The sequence below is a fragment of the Gracilinanus agilis genome, chromosome 4 (assembly GCF_016433145.1).
Source record: "Gracilinanus agilis isolate LMUSP501 chromosome 4, AgileGrace, whole genome shotgun sequence".
Taxonomy (NCBI): domain Eukaryota; kingdom Metazoa; phylum Chordata; class Mammalia; order Didelphimorphia; family Didelphidae; genus Gracilinanus; species Gracilinanus agilis.
Genome location: NC_058133.1, coordinates 62,894,818 through 62,922,774, shown reverse-complemented (window position 1 = coordinate 62,922,774; position 27,957 = coordinate 62,894,818). Strand labels below are relative to the sequence as shown.

General features: G+C 38.1%; 2 protein-coding genes across 2 annotated transcripts in view; one reads left to right on the top strand and one right to left on the bottom strand.

The window, feature by feature from the left end:
* The window catches only part of NME7 (NME/NM23 family member 7), a 133,927-nt gene extending 131,766 nt beyond the window's left edge, over window positions 1–2,161 (top strand). The window contains exon 12 of the mRNA XM_044674875.1: window positions 937–2,161. Within this exon, the coding sequence (XP_044530810.1) occupies window positions 937–969 (33 nt within the window). The 3' untranslated portion in view covers window positions 970–2,161. The remainder of the gene's footprint in view (window positions 1–936) is intronic.
* Window positions 1,036–27,957, bottom strand: ATP1B1 (ATPase Na+/K+ transporting subunit beta 1). The gene is made up of 6 exons (XM_044674086.1): window positions 27,274–27,957; window positions 22,365–22,493; window positions 10,001–10,156; window positions 8,006–8,190; window positions 4,462–4,542; window positions 1,036–2,483 (listed from the first exon to the last, which is right to left on the bottom strand). Exons 1-6 carry the CDS (start codon window positions 27,368–27,370, stop codon window positions 2,217–2,219), a joined length of 915 nt encoding a protein of 304 aa, XP_044530021.1. The 5' UTR covers window positions 27,371–27,957; the 3' UTR covers window positions 1,036–2,216.

Here is a 27,957-nt window from a genome sequence, read left to right as displayed (position 1 = left end):
ATTCATCAAAGATTCCCTTGTATTAGAGCACAGTTACTTTCTACTTCCCTGTAATTAATAATTACTCTTTAGATCTCTGATCTTCTGTAAATTCAAAATGTTCACTTACATTTTTTTCTTGACCTTTTGACTTAACAGTCTGCTTTAGTTTCTCAAATATTGAGATCTTTTTGCATTTAAATGGTAGCTATTATTTTCCATCATTTCTTCTTGTTATGATTCTTTTAAGGACTATTTCCATGGAGCAATGTTTTTCTTCCTCAGCTACTAATTTGGGCTCACACTTAGCTGCTCTAGAGATAGGTGAAATCTCAGGTGGTATTTCTACAGAATAAACAACAGGAACTGATCAGAGCTTGACATAAAAAAATAAAGGAAGGGACTGTAAAGGAGAAATTACTTATGTGTTTTAGCCTCTACATCACGACAATTGCAAGTGTGTCATGTCTAAAATCTATGTAGTACTGTCTCCAAGAGAGATAGGAATGTTACTTGGGTGTTGTTGGTCAGTTTCCTTTAAGAAGCCCCTTTTCCCTCAGGATTATTATAGACATAATAAGGATCCATAGAAGAAAATGATTGTAAAGGCTCTGTAATAGGTTTCTGTTTTCAGAAACATGATGCCGTGTTTTTAGTTTAGGTGTTTCCCAACTTGGATAAGTGAGACTGAAATTCCAGCTCGATTGTATGAGTCCAGCGCACCTGGAAAATTGACTTTCAGCTGATTTTGCCTCCTTAAGAGTAAAGCTAGTAAGTTTTCACAAAGGTAAAGCAGGGACTTGAACTGAACCTAAATGCAGAATGAACTGTGCTGATTTGCCAAACCTCAATCTGATCTCAATTTTTTAAAGCAAACTATAGATTTTTCACTATGTGCATTTTACCGAGAAGACTGTCCTTTTGTAGGAACCACTGAAAATGGGGTTTATCTTTCAGGTCCAGTATTTTTTCAAGATCTTGGAAGATTAGCAATATCAAAGAGGGATCAGCAGGCAACATGGAACCTTGGCGACAAGAGCAAAGCACACGCATAAGTAATGTGTTCATTCATTTATTGTCCATTGTTTTAACCTGACTGAATACAAGACCAACAAGAGCACTGTACTCCTGGCAATTATTACATATGTTAGAACATAGATTTTGCACTTTAGACAACATTTAACACCAGTCTATGGGGTACTGCATTGCTTTTTATAAAGTTCAAAATAAAGATTTATTTTCAAACAAGTGACTTTGGTTTATTTCATACATTACACTTTTTCTTGCAGAAAAAAATAAAATTGTACAACTGCATAAATATAAAATTCTTCCACCATGAAAATGGTTAAAACATTCATAAAGACACAGCACCAGCATGTGATGCCTCCAGAGAAAGAAAGGAAAAAAAAAGAGAGAGAGAGAGAAAGAAAATATACAAAGCAAAATAATTAGCCCTATCACCAGCCAAAGTGATAGATGAACCCAGGTCTCATACAAAACTCGAGAACATACTGGAGGACAAGGGAAGAAATGTAGAGACAGCATTCAATACAAAGCACAATACAACCCATCACCTTTTTTTTTTTTCTTTAGCTTCACTTAAAATTCAAAGGGCAATTTACCCTCCCCCCTCCCTGGACAGTCCTCCCCCCTCCCTGGAAAAAAAAAAGAAGAAAATTAAATAAACCTAACATCACAGGAAAAGGCTCTATGGAGTGTTGTTAAATATGCTCATAGATGGGCCTTTATCTTGAAAAGAGCAAAGCAAAAATAAGTACCATGCCAGTTTTATTCCCATTGAGTATTTACACCTTGGACAGCAAACCTTGCTCACATAAAGTAGAAAACAGATACAATAAAACATGGCTTGAAAAATGACCAGAGTATGCACCTATAGTACTGTACACTAAATAAAATACACAAGGCAGCAATACTTAGGGGCCAGAAACACTGCTTACTACAAGTCAGTTATGGAATCATAATTTACAGTAAAAATGGGCACGTCCCAAGGCTCAATTTTTGTTTTTTTTTATTTTGTCATTTACAGTAGAATAAATATTTTGTTGCTATTGCTACACTTTAAATTTACATTCTAACCTAGTAAATGCAGAAAGCTAGTGTAAAGCATATAGATTAAGTGTAGGTCCCATACGTATGACAGTTTGTTCAAGACTAGTAGTTTTTTATATTTTTTTTAAACTTTTTTAAATGGCTAGGGGGGAAAATTGTGCTTGTGATCAGCTGCTCTTTATTTCAAATTTTACATCAAAGCGTCCCTGAAAACGGTCTTTTTCACTGTAGCCGATGTTTTCACCATAAGCCTTACACTCCACGCGGACTTCTGTGTCGGTGGTAAGGTTAGTGAACTGCACTGCCAGGAGGGGCTGGAGGTACTTGGGCTGCAGGAGTTTGCCATAATATGGGTAATATTGCAGTGGAAAACCAGAATAGCCACCCAAGCCAAAGTATTCCACGGTTCCAACTTTATCCTTATCTTCCTCTCTCTAAAAAAGAGACAGAAATGATTTTAATTGTTGGCATGATAAACAAATCCTGCCACAAATACAGTTGCTACGGATTCTTCTGTTTTTCATCCTTGAGAAAATCTCAGGTCCCTTGAAATGTTCTCTCATTATTATGCCATTATCATTTTTCAAATGTAGAAACTGAGCACCAGGGCAGATTTCCTATTTGCCCAAACCCACATAACTCGTCTGGGACAAAACCCAACACCTTTCAGTCCCACTCAAGTTTTTGTGCCCCATTTCCTCCTTACTTGATTTTTTTCCCCAAATGATAGCAAATTATTCTCCAGAGTTGAGTATATGTGTTTGTGATGGGTACTAAGAAAGAAAATGCTATGCTCTATATTCCCATAATCTATTTATGGACATGGCAGAACTCAATGTTTTTCTTCCTCTGCTATTAATTTGGGTTTACACTTTACTGCTCTAGATAGGTGACATAGCAAGTGAGAATTCATTTGGGTTTTTGTACAATTTCAGTATCCTTCTGCTTAATAACTTGATAGCTCCCCTATTCATAAAGGCAGTTTAAGTTTTAGTGGGAGTCAATACTGGAAGACACCACATTGGCACAAGAAGCTAGCTGTCTCCACTGCCCTGCAAAACATGAACCAGTCTTTCTTAAAGAGCCTCAGTGAGTTGCTTCTCCCAAGTGTTATTAGAAAGGTTTATTGACATTGTAGAAGATGCCATGACTGGCACGGATAGTTAACCCTTTCAACAGTCCCTAAGAGCAGTTAAATCAATATTATTTGCCTGTCCTTAGCCAGTCATTAAGGCAGAGGAGATCTCATGCTGTTGGCACCCCATCTCTATCAAAAAAATCAGCATTTAAAGTCAAGAAATTAACAGTTCTCCTATGTCACAATTCAGGCAAATGATGATATGGAATGTCTGAAGGAAATCTGGAGAGCTGCAAATACTAACTGGAGAATTCTACTTTTGGAAATCCGAGGGAATGCAAAATTTGAGCAGTAAGATAAGACTTCTCTACCTGGCATCCCCACTAGTGCTCATAGTCTATGCTTAATAAATTGTCTTTATTTTTTTATTAGATCTAAGTCTTGATTTTACTAGATCTAAATCTGGATCACTCAGGAATTTGGAATATATTTAATTCTTATTTCTTATAATTGCTACGAATTAGTCTCTGATGAAGTTGGGATCAAAATTTGCAAAATGTGGTCAGAATGTGAGAGGATGAGTGTTACAAAGGAAAGTTCAAGAAATACTATTTCCTGGATTTCTTGCCCATTTAAAGGCACCTGTAGAAATGATTTGTGACCTAAACCTCTGACAAAAGTTGTAATAATAAACCACTTAAATCAGAAGTGATGGACAATAGTTGGAATAAGAAGTAATTTTGTGCCATGATTCCATGACTCTCCCATTTGACCCTGGTTTTTCTCTTTAATGAGTGCTGCTAACCTAAAGACAACTAGGATGCAAATGAATCTTTGGCATTGAAAATTCTTATAACACTTGACGACTAAAATAAACCAACATGTCTATTTGTTTAAGTTCTGAAGCAGAACATGTCCTTGTTCCAACCTGGACATTTTAAGCTTCTTTAAGAGCAAACAGTGGCATTTTTAAAGAATAAACCCTGGAATGGAAAAAAAAAACCACAGAAAATGAATTGGAAAAGACCTTAGAAATTATCTGGTTCAAATTTCTTCCTGATTCTTAATCTCATTTAATTTTCTCAACCCTGTGTGAGGTAGAAAGGATTCTATAAGGACACAGACCTATGGAAAGGGCAGTGGCCCAGAGATAGGCCTAGCCATGTAATTTTTCTGTAGAGGTCTACACATCTTAAACAAAATTTACAGCTATGATACAGTAGAAATTGATATTCTGATAGAAATATATTCTGCCTTATACTTGTATATGACAAGATTCCAATCATTCTCATACATTCTCATTGTTTTTCCAATATTCCTCCCTTTCTCCTTACCTTGCCAGCACAATGAACGGGAAGAACATTTGGATTATATCGAATCATCACATCCTTGTCCAAGGAATCATTTTTGGGAGGCTAAAAGTAAAATTCGTGTAGATCAGTAAGTAAGGCAGTAGATTTCTAAACAGTTTGAAATAAAACAATTTTAATACCAAACAAAAGAATCCTGTCAGGTTCACTTCACTCAGATAAGATGGTAGCACATATCATGACCAGAATGTTGAAGATGTCCAAGGAAAATGGTTTTATTTTTCCTTCTAAATATTTGAAATAGATCTAATTGCCATTTGCTTAATATGAAATGACATGCATTTCAAAACATCTTGTAGGAAAACCTTGACCTGTTTATCTTGTGGCAATTTCAAACCTAAGATATAATCATAGGATCATTGATTAGAGTTAGGCAGGACCTCAGAGGTCTTCTTCCCTCATTTTACATGTTAGAAACTGAAGCCTACTGAGGTCATGACTTGCCCAGAAATCATACAAATAATAAATAGAAGGAGCAGAGAAGTTCAGCTGTATAGTTTAGAGGACTCAGAGCTCAAAGGGACCTTCAAAAGTCATTTTACAGATTTAAAAAACAAAACAAATCCAAGTTCTAGAGAAGCAAAATGACTTGTCTAAGGAGTGGCATAGCTGGGGTTGACTAAATTATGCAATTTAGTGTCTTACTTCAGAATCGATGTTTGCCAAAAGATGTTGCAGAATGTCTAACAAAGGCCCAAACCCACAAGGCAAAGTCTCTTTCTTATGAGTAAGGAAAGGATTACATTACTAATGCTTTTTATTTGTAAAAAAAAAAAAAAAACAAACAAAAACTTGAGTGTTTATACTGTTATCTCCAGAACCTTTTCCCAGCTCTACATTTAACTGTAAAACATAAAGAACTATGAAGTAATCAGTTGGTTCTCAAAAGGAGCACAACATATCATACATGTATTGTGTGACAGTGAGAAAATGACAAAATTTTGGTTTTTTTCCTTTCCATTGCAAGGCCAAAAACAACAGGAAAAACCCAATAGATTTATATTTAAGTGACAGAAGGAATGAGAAGATGGCAGCAAAGAGACAAGTTGAAGTTAGGGATTTGTTGAGAATGATCTAAATCAGTGATTCCCAAAGTGGGCGCCACCGCCCCCTGGTGGGTGCTGCAGCAATGGGGGGGAGGTTATGGCCACAGGAGCATTTATCTTTCCTATTAATTGCTATTAAAAATTTTTAAAAATTAATTTTCAGGGGGCTAAGTAATATTTTTTCTGGAAAGGGGGCAGTAGGCCAAAAAAGTTTGTGAACCACTGATCTAAATGTAAAAACCACTGTATTCTCCTGTTAGAAGAAAAATATATGCAATTATCTCAACAAAGGCATTGTTACATTGATAGAAATGCATGGGGGTCTACAGAGAATCAGGTGATAACTCTCACTGGAGTATTTAAATTTCAGGTTATGTCATTCATCCATTAGTAAATAGCATTACCATAATTTATTAAACTAATGTTCAAGAAGTGACTGTGGATTATGGATTTGGGGACTATGGACCCTGAGAAGAAAGTGAAGTTAATTGTCCTGTCTCCACCCCTTCTCCGATTTATCCTTCCTTACCATCTGGACCTTTATTCAATATTCACTTCTCTAACTGATTTACATTTCTTAAGTATATTCTAATAAATTATTGTATTCCTCTTCAATTATATCATATTTTATGCAGAATATCCTTTGGAGGAAAACAATAAGGCCTAGCCAAACATTAATTTTGTCTCTGGTGACAGTAATGGGATTTAGATGCATAATCAATATATTCAATTTCTATAGTTCCTTTTCTTTTTTAATTATTCACATATCACATGTCTTATAAAACTAACCAATGACAATTGATAGGAGTACTAATCTAATAAGAATATCAGAGTCAGGGGGCAGCTGGGTAGCTCAGTGGAGTGAGAGTCAGGCCTAGAGACAGGAGGTCCTAGGTTCAAACCCGGCCTCAGCCACTTCCCAGCTGTGTGACCCTGGGCAAGTCACTTGACCCCCATTGCCCACCCTTACCAATCTTCCACCTATGAGACAATACACCGAAGTACAAGGGTTTAAAAAAAAAAAAAAGAATATCAGAGTCAGATTTCTGAAATGAACTAGATTTTAGTCACAAAGCAGTTTGTGAGACAAACAGGCTTTTAAAGGCCTGCCCTTATCAGAATCAGAAACATCTCCCAATGGCATGCTCATAACAAAAATTCAGAAAGGGAAGAAACCTTCTTGAGGAAGAATTGAATGCTATTTATTCAAGCCCCAAGATATAGTCATAGAAGTACTTAGCATATTCACCTTGCTTTGTGAAATGAAAAGTTATTGTAATTCAACCAAAGTATGAGAGTTGATTTATTTTTTCCCTGTACTTCAAATAAGATAACATTTTTAAAGTGTTTATTTAGCCCAGTACCTGGCACACGGGAAGCACTTAATAATAAATGCTTGTGCTATCCTTCCTTCCATCTTTCCCCTCTCTAGACAAAGGCCAACCCATTATAGGTTGCTTTATTTAGTGCATATGGCACATGCCAAAGACATACCCATCATATTAGTATTTAGTCTTCATTTTGCAATGGCTTCTCCACTTCAGATAGTTCTTGGATTTAGAATTATGAGGAAAATGTGATATATGTTTGACTTGATAGGACTAAAATATGATGACAGCCCTAGAGATTGGTTTCATTCTATGAGGGTAGCCAAAATTCCTCTGACTCTGTAATGTCATGTTTTCCCTATCAGAGCAGATCGTGACTTTTCCCATCCTTTGTGATATGTCCACATCCTCCCCTAAAATTATCCTTGGGGAACACACCCAAGGTGCTAGAGGTGAGTCTCTAGGTGTTTTATTTTTTAAAAACATTTTATGGTAACAGTGAAAAATTTAAGCTATCCTAAGGGAAATAACTATTGCCTAAACGAGAACACACATTGAGATTTTAACAAGATTAATCAGTAATTCACATTTAATTTTTTAAAAAGTATAATGTCTCGTAAGACTCTGGTTTGGAAAGGAATGTTGCTGATCATCCAGTTCAACCTCCTCATTTTGAAAGGTAAACTAAGACCCAGAAAAGCTAGGAATTTGCCCAAGGTCACACAACTATTTGGTGTCAAAGATGGTCCTAGAACTCTAGTCTCCTGATTGTCAGTCAAATGCTGATTTTACCATATCACACTTTTTGCTAGTCTGAATAGTGAGCAAAATTCCAGTTAGGGGAAAAACAGAAGCAAAGGACTTAGTTTAAAATAATTTCATCCCTGGAAAATTGACTAACTTTGTTAAGCAACAATAATGGCTCTTCCTTAGGGATTACCAGGAGGATAGAGATGCTCTCAGTAATACTAGAGGAAGTGGACCAGATAGAGTTTCAAATGTGACTGTTCTTCTGTCAGCATAGATAGTCCTTCACACCTTTCTGAGTTTTATCCTTCCTGTTAGACAGGTTATTAAAATAAATAGGCTACTCTTGGTGTCTACATTTGCTGTGGCCTTTAGAGGATTACTTGCCTTAGGTTTGAAGGCCAGAACTCGGTTGAGTTTTATGATGATGCAAGGTTTGCCACTTGCATAGCCAAAGGTTTCATCCAATATTCCAGAGCAATTGCCGAGCCATTCCCGCTTGAATCTGCAGACTTTCTTTTTCCCTTGTTCATTATTATACTCTCCTCGCTCTTTGTAATCGCTTGGTACATCTATAACATAAACGTAAACATAGCACCAATCATTTTCCCCAGCACCACTAGAAGAGGAAGAAAAAGACCTTCACCCACAGTTAGTACTATTATGATCTAGTCCAATTTATAGCTAAACCATGAATCCTTTCTTTAACCTTTAACGTGCCTAAAAAAATGATCACCTAGCCTTAATTTAAATACAGATGAATAATTCATTGTCCATCTAGACCACACATTTTTGAAAAGCTCTAATTTATTTAAAGTACTTCCTTAAAATGAGTCAATAATCTGTTTCACTTTAACTTCTACTTACTGGTCCTGGGTCTGGCTTCAGGGACCAGTTAAAACAAATCCAGTTCCTCTTCTACATGATAACCCATCAAAGATCTGAAGAGATTAACCACATCCTGGATACATCTTCACTTGGCCAGATTAAATATTTTCAGTTCCTTTAACTGATCATTCTGGTTTTGAGTTCCCTCACTAACCTCATTCTGGACTTACTCTTGCTTACTGTTGTGCCTCCTAAAACATGGTCCCCACAACTGAGAACAGTATTATAGAAATGGTTTGCCTGGGTCTGACTATAATGGTACTGTTATTTAGACCATTAAATAGTGTCTATATCAGTCCACCAACAACTTTCCCTTCATATGTAACAAAAGGATTTTACCCAACAATGGTAGGGAATATATTTCAAGACATCAGCTTGATGTTGTCTGCCTGAGACAGAGAATGATATCTTGTTTTTCTATTGATGGTTCTTCTCTTGTTTTAAATAATGGACCATAATTATTTATAGACAGTAACTGTCTTATCTTAAAAAGAGATCATTATAACTAATTAGAACTTAAATCAGGTAGATAAAAACAGGGATCACAACTTAAGAATGTGTTGGTAAATAGGAACCGAATTTTCGGAAGGAATGCTTTTCACTGGCATAAAAGAGTCATTTGGTTGTACCTTTTCACCAAATGTTGTCTTCTTTGGGGGGGAGGAGCCACTATACCTTTGCAACTATTTTTAGGTTACAGTTGACATCTAGCAAGGGCTTCAGAAAATATAACTGAATTTGAAGCTCAATGAAAAATTATTCCATAAATTAAGGCAAATATTATACATGACATAAAGCAGATGTTTGCAAAATACAAGCTCTCATTGTCTAAAATGCCAAATTATGTTATCTTGGACTTTTTGGAGATATAAGGAACCTTTAAGGTCGTTTAAGTCAAACCTTCAATTTTCAAAAAAAAAAGGAATCAAATAGTTGCTTAGTAACTTGTTCAAGATCATAGCATCAGTGAGTGGAGGATCAGGAACCACAATTTCCAGTGAATTGGCCACTTCACTGTATCACACCACTTTCATTTAATCTAAGAAATTATTTTGGAACTTAAAAAATCCTTTAACTATTACAAGATAGCAGGAGAACTCAATGACTGCCCATTTCTAAAAGTTAAGTTAAAAATGCTATTTTTCTATTATGTGGTCAAAACTATATTTCTCATATATCCTAGAAAACTAAATTAGCCCTCACTGATGTGGTAACCAGAAATAAGAGAGCACTAGGCATGTCATAGTAATTCAATTATGATTTTTTTTAAAATTACATCAGATAGATCATTGAAAAGCGGGAATTTGTTAGATGGGTCTGAAATAAGCAGCTTGGGAAATGCATATTCCAAATAGCTTAACATATTTTCCACAAATAGTCTGAATAAATTATCTCAGTGATCATAAATAAGGACTCTATCTCAATCTTTAAGCCAACAAACAGAAGGGAGAAAATGAATCATTAATCAGCCTCAAAATTGTAAAAATTACTCACCACCACAGTCCTCAAATTCTAGGTCATCCCTCTGGGCTGTGTCTGAATATTTGTCCATGAATCGATTAAGGCTCACCACATATGCACTGAAGCTCTGGGCATCACTTGGACGAAAGGAAATTTCAGTCTTTTGGATCTGAGGAATCTGTGTCAATCCTAGATCAGGTGAAGGAAGGTTAGAAAAAAACACACAAGAAAAGCCATGAATAGAGAGGCAATTATAAACTTAATTCAAAAAGATACTCTCTGTACCAGAACATTTTACTCTGAATGACTCATTCTTAGGCTACAGTCCCACCTTTTCTGGGAGACCCAATCAAACTAGACCAAAATGTGCTCCCTCCCTCCCTCCTGCCTCTGAATTTCTATGATACTTTCTATGTGAATTTGTCCTTGAGGCTTAGCATAACTGGCCTTGAATCATTACCAATGTGTGTGTATGTAAAAATAAGAAAGGGATGGAGGGAGAGGAAGGAAGGGAGAGAGAGAATGGGAAGGAGTCCCTAGTAAGACTGTAGACCCCTTGAGGGCAGGAATCATGTCATATATCTTTGATGCTCCACAGTCTCAAGAACACAGAAGATGTTCAATAGATGCTTGTGGATCAATACTTAATGAAGTTCAAAACAACCTCCTTGTTAGTCTCTAAGCAGGAGTATTGATCACATATTTACACCAAAGCCCTCCATCCAAGGTAAAAAGATCCAAAGAGACAAATAAATAAATAAAATATATAATGAATCATCTCAGACAATAAAGATTATATTTATCCTTAATTTATTAGGCTCCATTGAGCATAGAATTTGTACCTGCCCCTAGGTTTATTCTCTCAAGAACTTTGTAATAAGATATTAAGTATCCACTCCAATGGTATGGAACTGGACATTTGGAGGGGGAATATAATATATGTCATGCTTTTTGGAAGGATATTATCTAAGGAATAGTATACAAGGGTTAATAATTCTGGAAATGAGAAACAAGTAAGTTCTGATTGTACTTTTCACCATTTTATTATCTGTGGCTTTATATTTAGTTCATCATCATCAAATATTCACTAAAGCTCTTGCAAGAGCCATATTTAATACTGCAATAGCCAGCCATAAGTGTAAGAAAGCAGTTGAATTTCAACATATATGAAAAGAAAAGGTTCTTTCTTTTGAATACAGATAATAGGTAAATCTATTTTGCTGCATCTGATCTGGATAGATTAGGTAAAGGTAGTTTTTTTTAAAAGAGGAATTAAAATAAGAACAATTAGGACAATGGGAGGAATAGTTAAAGCAGTGATGGGCAAACTACAGCCCGAGGGCAAGATGCAGGCCCCCTGAAATGTTCTAACTGGCCACGGACATTATTCCTAATCTGACAAATACAAGTAGGATACAATACAATGAAACTTCAAAAGAATTGCCTTAGAAATAGACTGACAGATGAGCATTTCCTTTTCTTTGGCCCCCCTCTTTAAAAAGTTTGCCCATCACTGGATTAAGGGATAGGGAATGAAAATATATCATTTTCCACTTGGAAGAAGGCTCAGAGGATGGAGGTTAAGTAGATAATAAAAAAGTTTGTGAGAGAAGGAATGGACAAAATGAATTGGGGAGAATGTAGACCCAATCAAAGGAAGTGAAATATTTTAGAGCTTGGTATAACGTGCCAAAGACAGCATTGGCAGCAATGTAGGATTAGGCTAGAAGACTGTGCCTGGACATGGGAAAGAAGTTCATGAACTTACAATAGTTCATGCAAAGGAAACAAAGATGGACACAGGAATAGACAATGATGTTAAATAGAAACTGACTCAGATTTTGACTTGAGATCTTTGGAATAATCTCCCATTGGGATGAGAAAGCTAAGTTAACGAACAGTAATTTTTCATTTATAGTTTAATTATTTAATAGGATATTCAGACTGGCATGGGTCATAGACAGATCGCTATACTAAATTGGCCTAAAAGGGAAAATGTAAACATATAACTCTGAGAGTCATGTCTGTACAAGTGGTAGAAGAATCCTCCTGGAATATGGTACTATCTTGGGTTCTAGTATATAAAGAAAAAAAAGTGACTTTTGATAGATCTTCTGATTTGAAAAATGAAGGGTCCACCTAAAGCAACAAAAATAATTTAATTTAGTAAAGTGGATATCAATGAAACTAAAGAAATATAGTCCAAATGAGTTTCAGTGAGTATGAAATTATCATGCAAGGAGTCACTTCAAAGTAGTGTTTTTCCATAGTTTTCAACAGTATAGACAAACACCAAACATAGTCAAATTTATAAATCAGATACTTTGGAAATCTAGAAAGTCTCACCATCAAATAAAAAGAGGAACCAAAGTTTAAAAAAATCCTCATTGGTAATAGCATTAAACATTAATGAAGTCAGTATGGTTGGGAAATAGAGCTTTTCACCTTCTGAGTAACATTTTTTAAAAGGATACGACTTACAAATTCATAGAGAAAAAAAATAGGTAATTCAGAAGAGCTAGGTTAAAATAGTCTTCTCTCTAGTATAAGGAAAGGATAATGCAATAAGGAATAAGTATGGGTCTCAATCACACACGATCCCAATCTTTTCCCAAGGCATATTAGTCTAGATCCTGTGACTCAGCTCTTAGTTGTGATTTTCCCAATATAATCATTTGGAAACAAAAGAAAACAGAACAAAAATCACTTACCTAGAAAAGACTTTAAAGATGGTCCATATAATGTTTCAAGAACTTGAGATGCTTATTAAGGAACTTAACTAGCTCCTTATTTCCCAAATAGTACATTCTGCTAGATAACCCAAGTCAGAACTCATTGCTGCCAGCTACTCTCATTCCAAGTTTTGGCCTTTTACCTATCATGGTATCCAAGCTAGTGAGATCTTTCAGGAATCTTTGACAGATAACTATCACAGACCACATGAGGCATGGTCAGGAGTAACTGAAGTTGGGCATACCAAGAACCACCTCTGTGAGTTCTTCCAAACCTTTGACAAAATTGGAGATCTTATTCATGAAAACATATGGAGGTAAGAAGAAAACAAGGTACTGTTATCCTGCCAACAAGTTCTACAAAAAAAAGTCTAATGTCTGCCACAGAGATTATATTCGAGAACCTCAAAAGCCCCTTTCCAGTATAGTTCTGTGATCCCATGGCCAAATACTACATGACCAAAACTATTTTGAATGTCAAGCTTGTGCCACAAACATCTATCCCAGTCTCTGTTTCCAGCAATGAAAAAAATGTTTCCGAAAGTCCCATAAGCACTTGTTCTCTCATCTGTATTATAGTATGCAGAAAGAAAGGGGAAAAAAATAAGGTAACCATTTAATGGTCTGCCAAATGTCCAAGGCTTGCTTCGAATCCATTTGGTGTTTGTTCCTTTCCTTATTTCCTTGGTTCACATTTCTGGACCATCTCCTATTTCCACTACTACCTATTCAGCAGCCTTCTTTCCTCCTACTGCAGCTAGCCTGAGAATTCTCCCTTCTGGGCAGTCAGTAAAACTGACTTAGCACCCATCTGCTCTCCCTTCCCTCTTCAGCACATTAATAGGGGGTTTGAGCTAAGAGAGAAGCCTTTCATATAATCATTCTGAACAATGCAGACAAATTCCATTTCTCAAAGGTAATTTCTCAAAAGTATCACATGTCTGCAATTAGATAAGCTACGTGTTTGTGTGATGGACATGTGAGAGTTGGGGGCTGGCAGGTGTGCTTTGAGAGAAGGGATTAATATGCGTGATACCCACATATCAAAAATCTCTTAGTATTCATGAAACATGCTGGGATTCCATAATTGGCCTTCTGTGGAGGTTCAGATAAAAGTGGGACTGCTTCATTTGCAAGAAAAATTGTGCATGTAAATATGAAAAGGAGAATGGCCCCTTCTCCCAGATTGCCCCTTCTCCATCCTCTCCCCATATCAGAGCTCCTCTGGCCAGTCACTAGCCCAAAGGAAAAGAGAGAAGAATGTAAATGGACTGGACCATTTTTTGCTCTTTTCTTTGGAGTGTATACACACATACACACAATCATGAAGCGCAACACTTTCTTAGAGCCACACACTGACTTCCTTTGAGGGAAGGGAGGGGTGTGCAGTACTGTAGTTCTCACAAACAGTTCTTTTCAAACTAGATTAGATACTTCTGGTTTGTCTCCCTCTACTGTAGCTCACTCCCTAAAGTCGTTACTTGTAACCTTGGACCAGGATAAGCTTTGTTTCCAACAGTACCTCCCAGCAGCCAAAGATAGCACAACACCCAATTGGAGGTTCGTGGCTTCAAGTTTTATCCCAGGAATTGGCTTAAAACCTTTTCTCTCTTGAAATCCCTCTGAACTGGAATTCAAATTGAACTTAGTAGACTGCATGCAGCTTCTGATTGAACAGTTTTGCCTTTAGCTATGTTGATTGATAGAATAAGGGAAGCCTCAACTGTTTAATTCTGCCTCTTGAAATTCTTGGTTTCCTTAAGACTTTGCTCAAGATGGGAAGCTAGGTGGCTTGGTGGATAGAGAGCCAGGCTTGGAGAGGGGAGATCCTGGATTCAAATGTGATTTTAGCTCTGTGACCCCAGCCAAGTCATCAGTAACCATCATTGCCTAGACTTGAACGTTCTTCTGCCTTAGAATCAATCCTGATTTTTAAGAGAGAAGGTGAGGGCTTTAAAAAAAATCAGTAGCCAGCCATGTTTTGTACAAAGCGATTTCCTCAGATTTCCCTTCCCCTATAATGTTTCCTTATATCTGTTTTGTAAATACCAATAGGTGCCCATCGTCTCCCTAGGTAAAAATGTAAGCTTTTTGGTGGAAGAAGCTTGGGAATTATTTCAACTATTATCTCTGTTTCACCACCATCAGCACATAGTAGTAGTACTTAATACATGTTTGTTGACTGACAGAGGAGAATTAAGACCTTTGGAACAATAAATATGATACTAAGTTTCTAATGAATAAATCAATTGTCCACAATGCATTAAATACTTAGTAAATAAAATGCCTGTGAGTTTGATTGATAGAAACTAGCAATTCCCTTCAAGAAAGAGGGCACATTGTAAAATAGGGGAAAGCTTTGTAAGAAGAAATAAGGGGTGGGGGAGAAAAAAAAGAACAAAAAGAAGGGAAAAACAGATCACATCATCATCCATGCTTTGTGAGGCCTAGGAAATTATTTTTGAAAAAGGGAGAAGGAAGAGGAAAGTTTCTTAGAAAGACATCTTTTGTTTCTAGCTAGCTTTCCTTACACAGAAGCAAGCTTGCAATCGTTGGCATTGTTTTGGGGGTACCATGCATATCGTTCTACATAGTTCTTTTTACAACAGATTACATCATTCTAGAACACAGCTACCTGTGCACTAACATCACCAAATATTCCAGTGGACACCAGTTTCCATAGAGCCTTCTACAAGTATACTGATATCAATAAAAATGGTATAGAAGGCAACTAACTTCTTATAAAGTAAATACAATATATAAGAACATTGGCAGTTGTCATCATACCACACATATGCTGATATGTGCAATGTCTTTGCTATCCATTGTGTCATTTCCTATTAAACTGTTGCTTCTAATTGTTTCTAATTTTCTACCGAGTTTTAGAATTTTGGCCATTTGGCCTGAAATCTCAGTGAAATTTCAGGGTTTAAAGTTGTTTGTCTAATTTGTGTAGGAAATACATCTGACATAAAACAGCTCAAGTGCCTGTTTTGTGGAAGCTATCTGAAGAATTTAAGAAAAATTCTACCCAAAGTGCCTCCCTGGAGCCTCTCCTGGGGTTTGACTATCCTAGGCTATGCCTCAAAGTTCACCTTAGTCACCCATGCAATAGTTGAAGTTCTTTCTCCCTCAGGTAATTATGCTGGCCATTTGTTATTTGATGGCTTTCTTTCTCAGAGATTTTATGACAAGTGATTTGGTTTTCTGACACCAATTATCGGGCTACTTTACGTAGTTTATTAGGAAAATGGTCTTAGGGATTTTGTATTGTGCTGTGTGCCCTCTACGTACTATGAATGGCAAGTTTTAAGACACTATACACTTGGATTGAGATAGAACATAATAAAAAAGGTGCAACTTTCTGAAAAAGAAAAAAATAAACAGTAGCATCCCCAAATTTTTAGCAAGAGGTTTTGCCTAATACTAAAGAGCAAAACATACAAGAAAAGAAAGCAATTTTTTCCAATACAGAATATTCATTTACTGGGAAAATAATACCCTGAAATAGGATTCCATATTGATAAAAAAAGAAATGTGATGTGGTTCATCCAAGCATTTAGGTAGGTAAAGGGATACTTCTCCAGCTGGAAGACCCAGGATGACTCTTGTCTCTCCTTCTTCCCTCCCTCCCTCCCTGCCTGCCTCTTGCTTTTATCTCTTGGCTAATCTATAGTCAGGAAGGAGCTCATATCTGATACTTTTATTTTTGATAGACAGAATAAGAAGGGATAATGAAGTACTGGTGGTGAGGATCTTCTCTTTTTATTTATCATTATTAGCACTGTTAAAGTGCTGTCTGGCTTTCATACTTGCTCATATAATATGATTGTAGAAAGCAAGTGTTGTCTCTGGATCCCAGGTCATTTCAAATACTTCATTAGTTCCAGGGTTGGGGGAAAAAAGGGAGGAGAGAGACAGAGAGAGGAAAGACACCAATAATTCATTCTTGTTGTGAGAAACCAAGGTAGCAGTGAAGGATCAAGGTCAGAGAGGGCAGATTTAAGAGCTCAAACTTTCCCACCCCAAGATCATCACTCAGGAGACTTTCTCTTAAGAGTCAGTGCTAATAACCCTTGCTCTTTCTCAACCACAAAGTGTGTGAATGGGATGACGTTCCCACCCCTCCAGGATTCAGGGAATGAAGGGAAGAGGCAGCTCAGATGCTTTGGGTAATGATAATCAAGCTGCCAAATTGTGAATCATAATTCTAAATGGAGGAGACAGAGCTCAGTGACATATGCAAAAGAGTCTCAAATGATGAGGATGTTGGTCATTTTTAACTTCCCTTTTAAAACCACCTGGAAAAGTAAAGCCAAAAATGAGGAGGGTCTTTTCTTTCATTTGTGGTTTGGTAATCCAAAATGTTATTGGGAAGCATTTTTAAATTGCCAAATTAAATTGGGCATATTTATGTTTATGTGAGCTTATGTTTAGCATTATAGTTAGTTGAATCACAAAATGACATGAGCATTTACTAAAACCTTGCTCTTAGAGAATTTTGAATTATGAAAAAAATTCAAATGAATGCTTTTTAAAAACTCTTACCTGCAATCTTAGAAGTAATACTAAGTATTAGTTCCAAGGTAGACGAGTGGTAAGGGCTAGGCAATGGGGATCAAGTGACTTGCCCAGGGTCACATAGCCAGGAAGTGTCCACCTACCTGTCCCCTTAATGCATTTTAAGTGAAGAAATATTTCATAGCCAAAAGGGAAGAATTTAAATAAATTTAGAATTCTGGTGCCATTATAATCTACGAATCTCCAATCTTCCCCTCTCCTCTCTACCTGGTTATGGGCACTGGTTAAATTATAAGAATGTGGACTTTTTAAAAATGTGTTAATTAAAATTAGGCTCTCTCTTTTTCTCTCTCTCTCTCTCACACACACTCACACACACACATATGCACATGCACACGCACAAGGAAAAGAAAGAGAATGTGCTCTTGTTTGTTACCTGCTTACCAGGAAGCATGTGAGCTTGGAATCTCCCCTGCACCTACCAATTGACATAGTGACCCATCCTTTCATTCCACTGTGGTTACATGAGCTTAGTTAGCCAATCAGTATCGGTGAGGAAGCTAGGCTCCATTACACTATTTCACCAGCAGATGAGTGAGCTAAGAACCATTTAAAGAGATGAAGAGACTGCTTTTACTCCCCCCCCCTCCCCAACTCTAGCCCATTTGATATCATGGTCTCTTTCATATTCAATTTTCTAATAAAATGGGTCAATGCAAGATGACTTCTTTACAATTAAATTCAGTGATTTCAAATGTAAAATCAAAAGCATTCAGCAACCTTATTGACAATATTCAAGTTATAAATGTCCATGAAATCTGTGAGAGAATTTTAAAAGTTTAAGAAAAAGAATATTGGGACAATCAGAAGATCTTAAGACCTTCTTAAAAAGTTGGGATTCATTTTTATAAAAACAATCTGACCACATCCCCAGCAATCCTTTATAAAGGACAGGGTATTTACAGGTATTCAGACAACACCCAAAGATGAAATATTGTTGGAGGAGAGAAAGAGAAGGATAGGATGGTCACCAGGTAGGGTAGGATGCAGTCTGCTTTGAGGAGTTTTCTACTAGAGACCTAGGGGTAACCTTGGAATTTCATTTTGGTCCTTCACCTCTCATTAAAACCTAAGGAGATCAGGTCTGCTGAAGGTTCCACAGTAATGAAACTAGGAAGAAAAGATTACAGAGTACTCCACATTTTTAAATCCTTCTCTTTCTTCAATTATGTTACCAGCTTCTTTGCTACTTTTCCCCTGAATTTCTCTACCCACTCATTACTGAACGTGATACTTCCTTTTCCAGATTTTCTTAAAGAGTATTTTGGATGGACCCCTTTTCTTTGCCCCATTATGCTAAAGCTTGAATTATTATATTTATTGGGGCATGTCATATTCCCTCCAGCAACATTTCTGTCAAAGGGAGCATAAGCTTCTTGAGGGCAAACCAATTTTTTTTTTCAGCACCCGTCACAGAGCCTCGCAAACAGTGGGCACTTAATAAAAATCCAGTTAATTGAATTTATTGTCCTACACTGAAATTTTCCTTGTAAAGACTCAAGATTACTTCATGTCATTCTTGTCTCCCTTTCAAGTTTTATTTCGTCATCCAATCCATCACCCGAGGTATGCAGTAGTGGCGTTTCAACTGGGCAAACACTATAGATTCATTGACCCATATAAGCCAGAACTGCACAAAACAACTGCTCTTGTTTAGTGAGAATTTCACTTCAATAAAGAAATCAAATTCTAAAATGTTTCAGGGTATAAACTGTAGTCCTATAACATGCCAAATAAGGCTAAGACTGCACTGTTATTAAGCCATCCTTCCAAACTCATTTTTATTTCAGAACACCTAAAATAACACAGTACTTTATCATTTGAAAACTGCTCTCATAAGACATTACAGTTGGCCATCACTGTCAAGCAAGGGTTTTATCCAAAGCTCAGGGTAAGACAAGAGAGCTAGCAAATGTTAACCTTAGGACCGAAACCTGGGTAATTCTTTGTAGCTCCTAGCATCCAGGGCTCTTTCCACTACATTACGGTGCCTCCTCTCTAATGATCATATTGTAACTAAAAATAGGAATGATGAACTCTCTCTTGCTCATTCAAATTCATTACATGTTTATGTAACAGTTTTTTCCATTGGAAAGTCTGAATGGTATAGTGGAATTTCAATGGACTTGAAGTCAGATAGCCTGGCTTTTAAGCCCCAGCTCTGCTATGAGTAATCCTGGGAAAGTTAATTCACCCTGCTCTGGCCTCAGTTTTCTCACCTGTAAAAGGAAGGGATTTATTACTCCCTAAGGTCCCTTCTAGCTCCAATATTTTTTTATTTGACCTGAAAACTATCAGAAGGCAGTGTCTAGTGTAGGAAGCCGTAACAATACTGAATGCTTCTGGTTGATCCAGCAGTACCATTTCCTGGTAGTAGAAATCCATCATTATTTAAAAATGTTTCTTGTGGCCTTTAGAAGTATGACATCATATTATGATAGTGAAAAGAACTTCATAGGTATCTCTTTAAAAAAAAAAAAAAGATAGGGGGGCAGCTGGGTAGCTCAATGGATTGAGAGCCAGGCCTAGAGACGGGAGGTCCTGGGTTCAAATCTGGCCTCAGACACTTCCCAGCTGTGTGACCCTGGGCAAGTCACTTGACCCCCATTGCCTACCCTTACCACTCTTCTGCCTTGGAGCCAATACACAGTATTGACTCCAAGATGGAAGGTAAGGGTTTAAAAAAAAAAAAAAGAAAAGAAAGATAGGTGGCCAAGGATGAAAGGAAAGAAAGAAGGGACTAAAAGAAACTAAGAAACTGATGGACCGAGTAGAGAAAGGGCAGAGTTTCTGGGAAGCCCTTTTCCTCTGACTCAGCCCAAAGGATAGGAATGCATATTTCCATGGTGAGCCATTATCATTCCTTTAGAGAAGTGAAGCTTTGTCAGGTCAATCCATCTGCTTTAGGGACACTAAATTTAGGTGCTAAGAACTTGTCTTTTGGAAAGGGGCCAAGGGAACTAGTTTGGAAGAGAAACGGAAAGCATGGTTGTATAAGTTACTGCCAAGGTCATTTGTCCACAGACACACTGTGCCATCTCACTTCTACATTAGAATTTCTACAAAAAAGAATATGGAAGTAAATTTCTACTTTAGAAAAAATTCAAAAGAGCGTATGTATATACATCCAAGAATCATTTATAAAGAACCACGGTAATCAAAAAGTTTGATCTTGTGGTGAATTTTGGCCTAATCTGCAGCAAAGAATTAATAGCCGCTATTAAGCTAAAAATCCTCACCAAGTTTAACTTCACATACAAGATTTGTTAAATGATTTCATTACTCAATAGTGGTTTATTGAATGGTGGGGAGGGAAGTAAAATGGTTACACAAATGGAAAATGTTATTATTAACCCTACGAATCATCATCATCTTCACAACCTGAAATCGCTAACAATAAAAGCCACAAAATATATGGTACATTTTTGTCATGAATTTCATATTGTGTAAATCAGCTGTTTTACTATACCCTGCAGAATATCAAAACGTAACATCTTTGTAATGTAAAATATTATATATAATGCACATCTTTTTGGATACATCAAAAGGATGTCACAACTACATAGGCTGGCATGTGCCTCATTTATAGTATTTTCTTCCCCTGTCTCAATCTCTTTTAATTCAAAGTTAACCCCCAAAGCTTTGGTTTTTATTTTTTTTTAATCTTACAAATCACTGGAATCAAATCATCTGGGAATAGTCTGCTCTGAGCAGTGCAATAGTGTTTACCACCTGCAAAATATTGAAATGGTTTCTCAAAGAGATTATTAGATTTTTCTGTCTCACCTTCTTTTACAAGGGAGAGGGCTTTGATTTGGTAGATTTTCTCCTGTGAGATTTTTGACCCGGAGAAGACCTTAAAGGTCAATGTCTTCTTTTGACAGATGAGAAAATTGAGGAATGGAGCTATTAAATACTAGGCTTAAGGTCACACATTGAGTAGCTGAGCAGGCCCTTGAACCCAGGTCATCTGATTAATGATCCAGGCTTCTTTCCACTTTACCAAGCTGTTCTTCACATCCAAGAACCAGACGACCTGTGATGGGGCTGTGGCATGCAGGAGGGCATTTGATCTAAGCTACTCAACGCCACACAGACACCCTCAAGATTGTCACCTAAATACCACTGTTATTAAAAGTGCTTGAACCATGTTCCAGAGAAAGTGGAGAGGGGACAACTCGTTACTGTGCCACTGTAAGACAGCTCCAAGGTCATTTGTAATGTGGGAAAGCTGCAGTTACGACACTCTTTTCTATAGTCCTTCCCACAAACTTTTAGCAAGAGCCTAGTAAAATGAAAATCTGCTGGTCTAACACTAATTGATCACCTCTGATCTAATACCAATGGCAGCAAAGACTGTACTCAGGGCTTAGTGTATAGCCAAAAGCCCTTAGCAGCTACTGTGGATTTATGCTGTAGATATGGCATCAAAATGATAGGAAGTTGGAGGGGGAGGAGAGAATCGCAGATATGAGTGAAGAAAGATCAGAAATTTTTTGGCATTTTGCTTTTAATGTAGGACATTCATCCTTTCTACCCAGAATGTTAAAATGTAAAAAGAAAAAAGTTAATTAGAACACAGCACATTAAGATATGGAGAAGATCGACATTCAACAAATATCCTGGAGAGACCAATGCCTGGATAGAGAGGTTAAAGTCAAAGGTTCACGGTCAAAAAGCAAAGCAGAAACAAAAAGGAGATCTGAAGCCAGAAACCCCAGCTCCTGGCCATTGTGTTAACTAATCTTAAAGTGGTTAACTTGTTTTATTAGCTTTAAATATTCATTTCCAGCTTTACAAGTAGAGATATTAAATGGTTTATTAAATTATAATGAAAGATGCCAAGAGGTGCTTTCCTCCATCTATGTACTATTGTGTAAAGATTTCTCTATCCTGGGGAGTTAGTCACTGCTGCGCAAGCTAATCACCCACCTTCAAGTGATGAAGCATTTCTCTTCCTTTTCCAGAGGTCATTAAAAATGACAGGACTTAAAACCTAATCATTAACTCCACTATACTCAAAAACTGTGCACGGTTGGTTTTGCTTTTGTTTTGTTTTTGTTTGTTCATTTGTTTGTTTTTACCTGGTGGTGCTACTCGATCCTGATATTTAGGTTGGAATTCGCTGATGGTGAGCAGCATCACTTGGATGGTCCCAATGAAAATGCCGGCTAGGCACCCATAGAATATTAGGTAGAAGAGGAGGATCTTAACTGCAAAAAATAAAAATAAAAAAAGACCAAAACACAAACGCTTTGATGCAGTCACATGTCTCAGAATGCAAGTCTGATCAACTGATGAATGGACTTCCTCATTGCCCTTCCACCCCTTTCCCACTGAGGCTTCTGTGCCAAGACAGCAAGAAAAAAAAAAAAAAAAGAACAAACCTTCCCAAGTCATTCTACTGTGAGGGTGAGGGGCCACATGTCAAGGAGGTGGGACCATTCCAACAGGGTGTACCAGGAAGTTGATTGTAAAACCATGTTTACATGTGGGTTTGTAGGGGACATTCAGACAGAACTCATTGGTGTTCTTTGGCAATTCAATCATTTCATGCCTTAAGTAAGAAATGTCTCTCTTTAAAAGTGGCCATAATAAAACCCTGGAATTAGTTTTCAATGTCAGAGCAGTGTCCTTCAAATTTAATGACAAATCTCTCAGAACACACCTCAGTTTCCTCAAGAGAAGGCTTGAACTAAATAATCTCTAAGGTTTCTTCCACTTCTAAATCCGCAATCCTACATATCAATTCTTCTTGTTTACTAAGTATGCATCTAAAATCCTTTCATGCTAAAATGTTGCATATAAGAATCTATGCTTTCCCAAAATTAATAACTGCTTCAATTTCTAGGACAGGGTTCTTAGCCTTCTTTCTTGTATATCATGGACTGAAAGACACAGAATAATATCTTTAAGTAGATAAAATATGTAGAAATACAAAGGAAGTCTATTATATTGGAGTATAAATATACATGCATTTATATAAATATTAAATGTTATATATGCATGTATACACACATGCATACAGTATACACACACATAAGTTCACAGGCTATCAGGTAAAAACCTCTGTTCTTGGGAGTTCTAAAACAAGAACTCAGAAAGAGCCACAAAAGTACAATTTAAGCTTCTTCAAATATTACCTGCCCTTGATCTGTGTCGCCCATGAAATATAATGTCCTTGTTCTCAAAAGGCCACGAAAAAGGGAAGGGAGACATCTACAGTGAAAGTCACTATTATATTTTATTTAAGAGTCCAGTTAATAATACTTATATTGTTTTTAAAAAAGCAAGAAATGGCTTCGAGCATTTTTCTGATTCCTTTTTTCCAGCAGTTAAATAGTATAGAGGTCAAAATAGCTGCAGAGGCAAAATTGAAGTACATTGACTGGAATGAGGCTATCAGTTACTGGTTTACAAGGATTATCTCCACTGATTAACTGCATAGTAACATGCTGTACTAGGCATCGCCAGGCAGTCTGCAGTAAGGCAAAGAAAGCCCCATGCCAAAGGACTCCATGTTAATGGGGAAGTAGTAATAAGCAAGAAAGCAGGGGAGACCCGAGGTTAAGGAAAGAGCAATAGGATGTGAGCAAAGAGTCTATGTGATTTCCATTAGTCATGAGCTTCTTTCTGAGGATAAAAATCTTAGCTGAACCTCAGGGAACAGAAATATAATCAAAAGGCAAGAATGAATGCTCTTTTCTTTTCTTTTTTTTTTTTTTTTGAAGCCAGCATTCTGTGGGCAAGAGACAGCACAGAAAAGTCATTTTTAATTGCTTCTGAAACCAAAAGGGGGTAGCAAAGAAGAAGAAAATAAATTCCACTCCAGTACTCTAAGGGTTAAGCCCAGTATTCTGTATCCAAGCAGCAGTAGGCAAATGGTAGTAACATGACGTCAAGAGAGATTTGGAAAATTTTTCCAGGGTATGTTCCTAGGAGGTACAAGGATAGTTGGTAAAGCCAACCCTAACAAGATGTCTCTCTTTGCTTTTGATCCCCCCTCCTCCCTAACTAGCCCTTTTAGATCATCTCAATATAGAATTCTTAGGCGAGTCCCACTTACCTTTCTCTAATATTTAGGGTAAAATTTTATTCATTTACTGGGATACAGATACTTAAAGGTAATAACCTGCCAACAAGGTACATAATCCTTCCTGAATCATAGGCTGAAAATCCCATCCAGTCACGTTATAAGTAAAGCAATTTACCTCAAGAACAAATAGCCCTTTCACATAAAGTTGACTGGATACCCACAGAGGAATAAGGAATTTTTGTCTTTTAAGGACATATTATTCAGCAACTCTCCTCTGTGCTATAAAGGTACTAGATTATAGTCCAGAATCTAGTTCTGGTGCCTTCAAAGGAATGTCTTCAGTGAGTTACTCAGGGAGGGGGGAGAATCAGACCAGCTGTGGTTTGCAGCAGGGAAAAGAACCAACAGAAGCTTTTGGGGAGGAGGGCAGAGTGTCCTTCATGGGCCTTTCTTAGGCCGTTGGTGATGATAAGCTAGCATCTGACCTCAGTTAAAAAAACAAACCTTGTATTTATTATTTTAGAAATAAAAATAAGGAAAGCATATGATGATTTAAGGAGTCCCTTCCTTTTGGTTTCTGTGATTCAAGCAGATAAAAGCCTCCTTTATGCATCTTGGTGCTATCTTGCTTCAGGTAAAAATGAGCCAAGGGCATCTTGTCCTCTTCCCAAGGGCATCCATATTTAACTAACAGTTTGAAAAGATTATTTTTATCTATTTAAAGCAAATGCCTATCTCTTTCTCAGCTATCTAGAGGGAAAGGGTTAAACGATCATTTCTTCTCCCTCTTCTTCCAAAGAGAATAGAAAAAAATTGCAAATGTTTGTGCATATATATATGCATATAAATTTCAGCTCTCCTCCTACAAGCTAGACCATGATACTGACATGCAACCAGGAATATATCACCCATTCCATATAGGTAGATATTTATGTATAAATACAGCCATATTAAAAGCATGAGTTTATGCATACAAATATAGTGTTGGTTCCTTATCAGGTTAGCTTCAAGAATCAGCTATTCCAAACCATATTACCATCTAAATCAAATATTATTCTAAGCAGAATCATAGAATTGGAATTAGAAAAAATAATATATCAGTGGGAGGGTAAGGACCACCAGAAGTTTATATCTTGGAAATTCACAGATGTGCCTAGAGAATCTGCTGTATTTCATGTCTGGTTGATGTTATTCAATGGACAGGTATATGTGCCTTTACTGTAGTCTTAGGAAGCTAGAAAAATCAGGGAAGGGAGTAGCCAGCAAGCAATGGAAGAAAGGCTGGGTTAATCTGTTGTGTACCTCAGCAGCCTCACTCAAGTTACATCTAGTTGCTAGGAGATGGCCCTTTCAAGGAGCTGTTCACTATAGGCTTTCTTGCTTCTTTCCAACCTTACCTTGGGTTTTCTCTGCCAATTATTAGGGTTTGTCCTTCCTAATTCAATAAAGAATAAACAGAGCATTCTTCTCATTAAGGTAATCTACCCTTTTGCTCCTCAAAAAAAAAAAAAAAAGAAAAAGAAAAAGAAAAAGAAAAGCCAGAGTCCTACATTTTCCCTTAACCAGGGTTACCCATGTTTCCTTGTGACACCTTGGAACTAGGTTTCACCTTGACTAACCTTGGAGTGTGATGCATTATTAACCCTTTGCTTTCATCTAAACTCAAGGGAGACCTATTGCTGGCTGCATTCATTTTTAAAACGGTCTCTTTTCTTTTCTTCCATTTCAAAATGTCAGCCAAGCACCTTGTTTCCCTGACTCATTCTGCTGCTTCATCCCACAGATCCTCCAATCTAAAGACACTGCATCAGCTCCTATCAAGGGTTTGGTGGTGGCAGTGATGCTGATGATATTAGAGAAGGAGGAGGGGGCAGTGATGCAGGAGGGGGGAGTTCCCTCCCTCCCTCCCTCTTTTTCTCCCTCCCTCCTTTCTGGGCCGCAGTCACGACTCTTATAGATTTGACTACAACATGCCCTTCAAAATGACCTTTTTCAAAAAAACATGTCACCCTTTCCCATAGCGGAAAGAGAAATAAGCAAGGTGTCTTATTTTCATGGAAAACTGCTTATGAGGCTTAATCAACAGGCTAGCCATACATTTTGCTCGTACAAGACATAAGGAGATAAAGACATACATATATAATAAAAATATAGTCTGCTGCTGTCCTTATGGTTATTCATTTCCTAAACAAACTCTTCTCCCAAATCTACCCAAGAAGCTAATTCTGTTCACATCCATTTCATCTTTAGAAACAACCAGGCTTTTTCTCCATATTCCCATTTCAGAGTCAAGGTTCAAATCAGTACCCTGACATTGAGAAACCCCTGGGCTGTAAAAGATTAGGGCAAGTCATTGGGGGAACACTAACAACCATTACGATGAAATACCGCAGTATGGGCTTCTCCATAATGCCTCCTTTACTCTTTCTTCCCTCTTTCTAGAAACATTTCAAGACCAGAGGAAGAAAGATGTTACCATACACCTTCATACCTTAAAACAGATGACATTGGCTGTAATTACTTATAGATACTCTGCCTAATCTCAGTCCTCAAACACCCTTCTTGGGGGAGGGGGAGGCTGGGGGGCATTCGGTGCTTTGGGGGGCCGGATCAGACATTAGGAGAGCGTGCAAGGGCTCCTCACTACCATAGTTTGCCGGTTATGATGATGGCCACCAACTCCCTTCGGCTTGCATGCTTTTCCTCTCCGCCCTCCTCTCTCTCCCTTTCCCCTTGCCTTTTTACAAGCGATGACAAGTCAGGGACAGGCAGAATGGCCGTGCCTCGCCGCAGCCTCGCAGCTGGATCAGCGCCTTACGCGCACCCAATTTCACTCCTCGCCACCCCCCCTCAAGATGCATTGCGGGTCCTCAAGCACTAGCAAGGAACCGGGGATCCAGAAGCCTCAAAGGCTGCGCTGGTTAGGGAGAGGAAACGGGGAGGGGGGCGATACTTACACCAACTGCCGCCGGTTCTGCCCAAAAACTCCTTTTTCTCCGAGTTCCAGATGAATTTCTTCCAGCTCCCTTCTTCCTTGGCTTTCCCGCGAGCCATGGTGTCGGGTCGTCAGCAAGCTTCCTCCGTAGGGTGACTGGGGCGTCCCCCCAAGCAGTCCTTCCCTGCTGCCTTGAGGACCTCAGAAGCTGAAAGTGTCGCCGGGTGGAGGCGAGCTCTGGTCCCCTGGCTCCGTCCTCCGCCGCTCAGCTCTCTCCGCAGCCTGGACGGACGGACTGACGGACAGACTGCACCGCTGCCGATGCGGCTCAGACTGCGAGCTAGGACGTGGAGGTGCTCGGCAGTGCAGAAGCCGAGGCAGAAAGAGGGGAGGAGGGAGAGAGAAAGAGAGGGAGGGAGGGATAGAGGGAGGGAGGGAGAGGGAGGGCTGGACTCCGGTGCCCGGCACTTATTGGTGGGCGGATGATAGCTCTCGGTCTCTCTTTGGTTATACACGCCGCGTTCTCGCCCTCTGGGGGTTTGGTACTTAGCAAACAGCAGCTCTTGCGGGTGCCCCCACTGCTGTTGGAGACCTGCTCTTTCCCCCACCTCCTCAGACCCCTGCAGAAGTTGGGGCGGGGGCACGGAGGGTGAAAGAAGTCCGGTCGGACAGACCGACGGACAGACAGGGTGGCCAGGAGACTCAC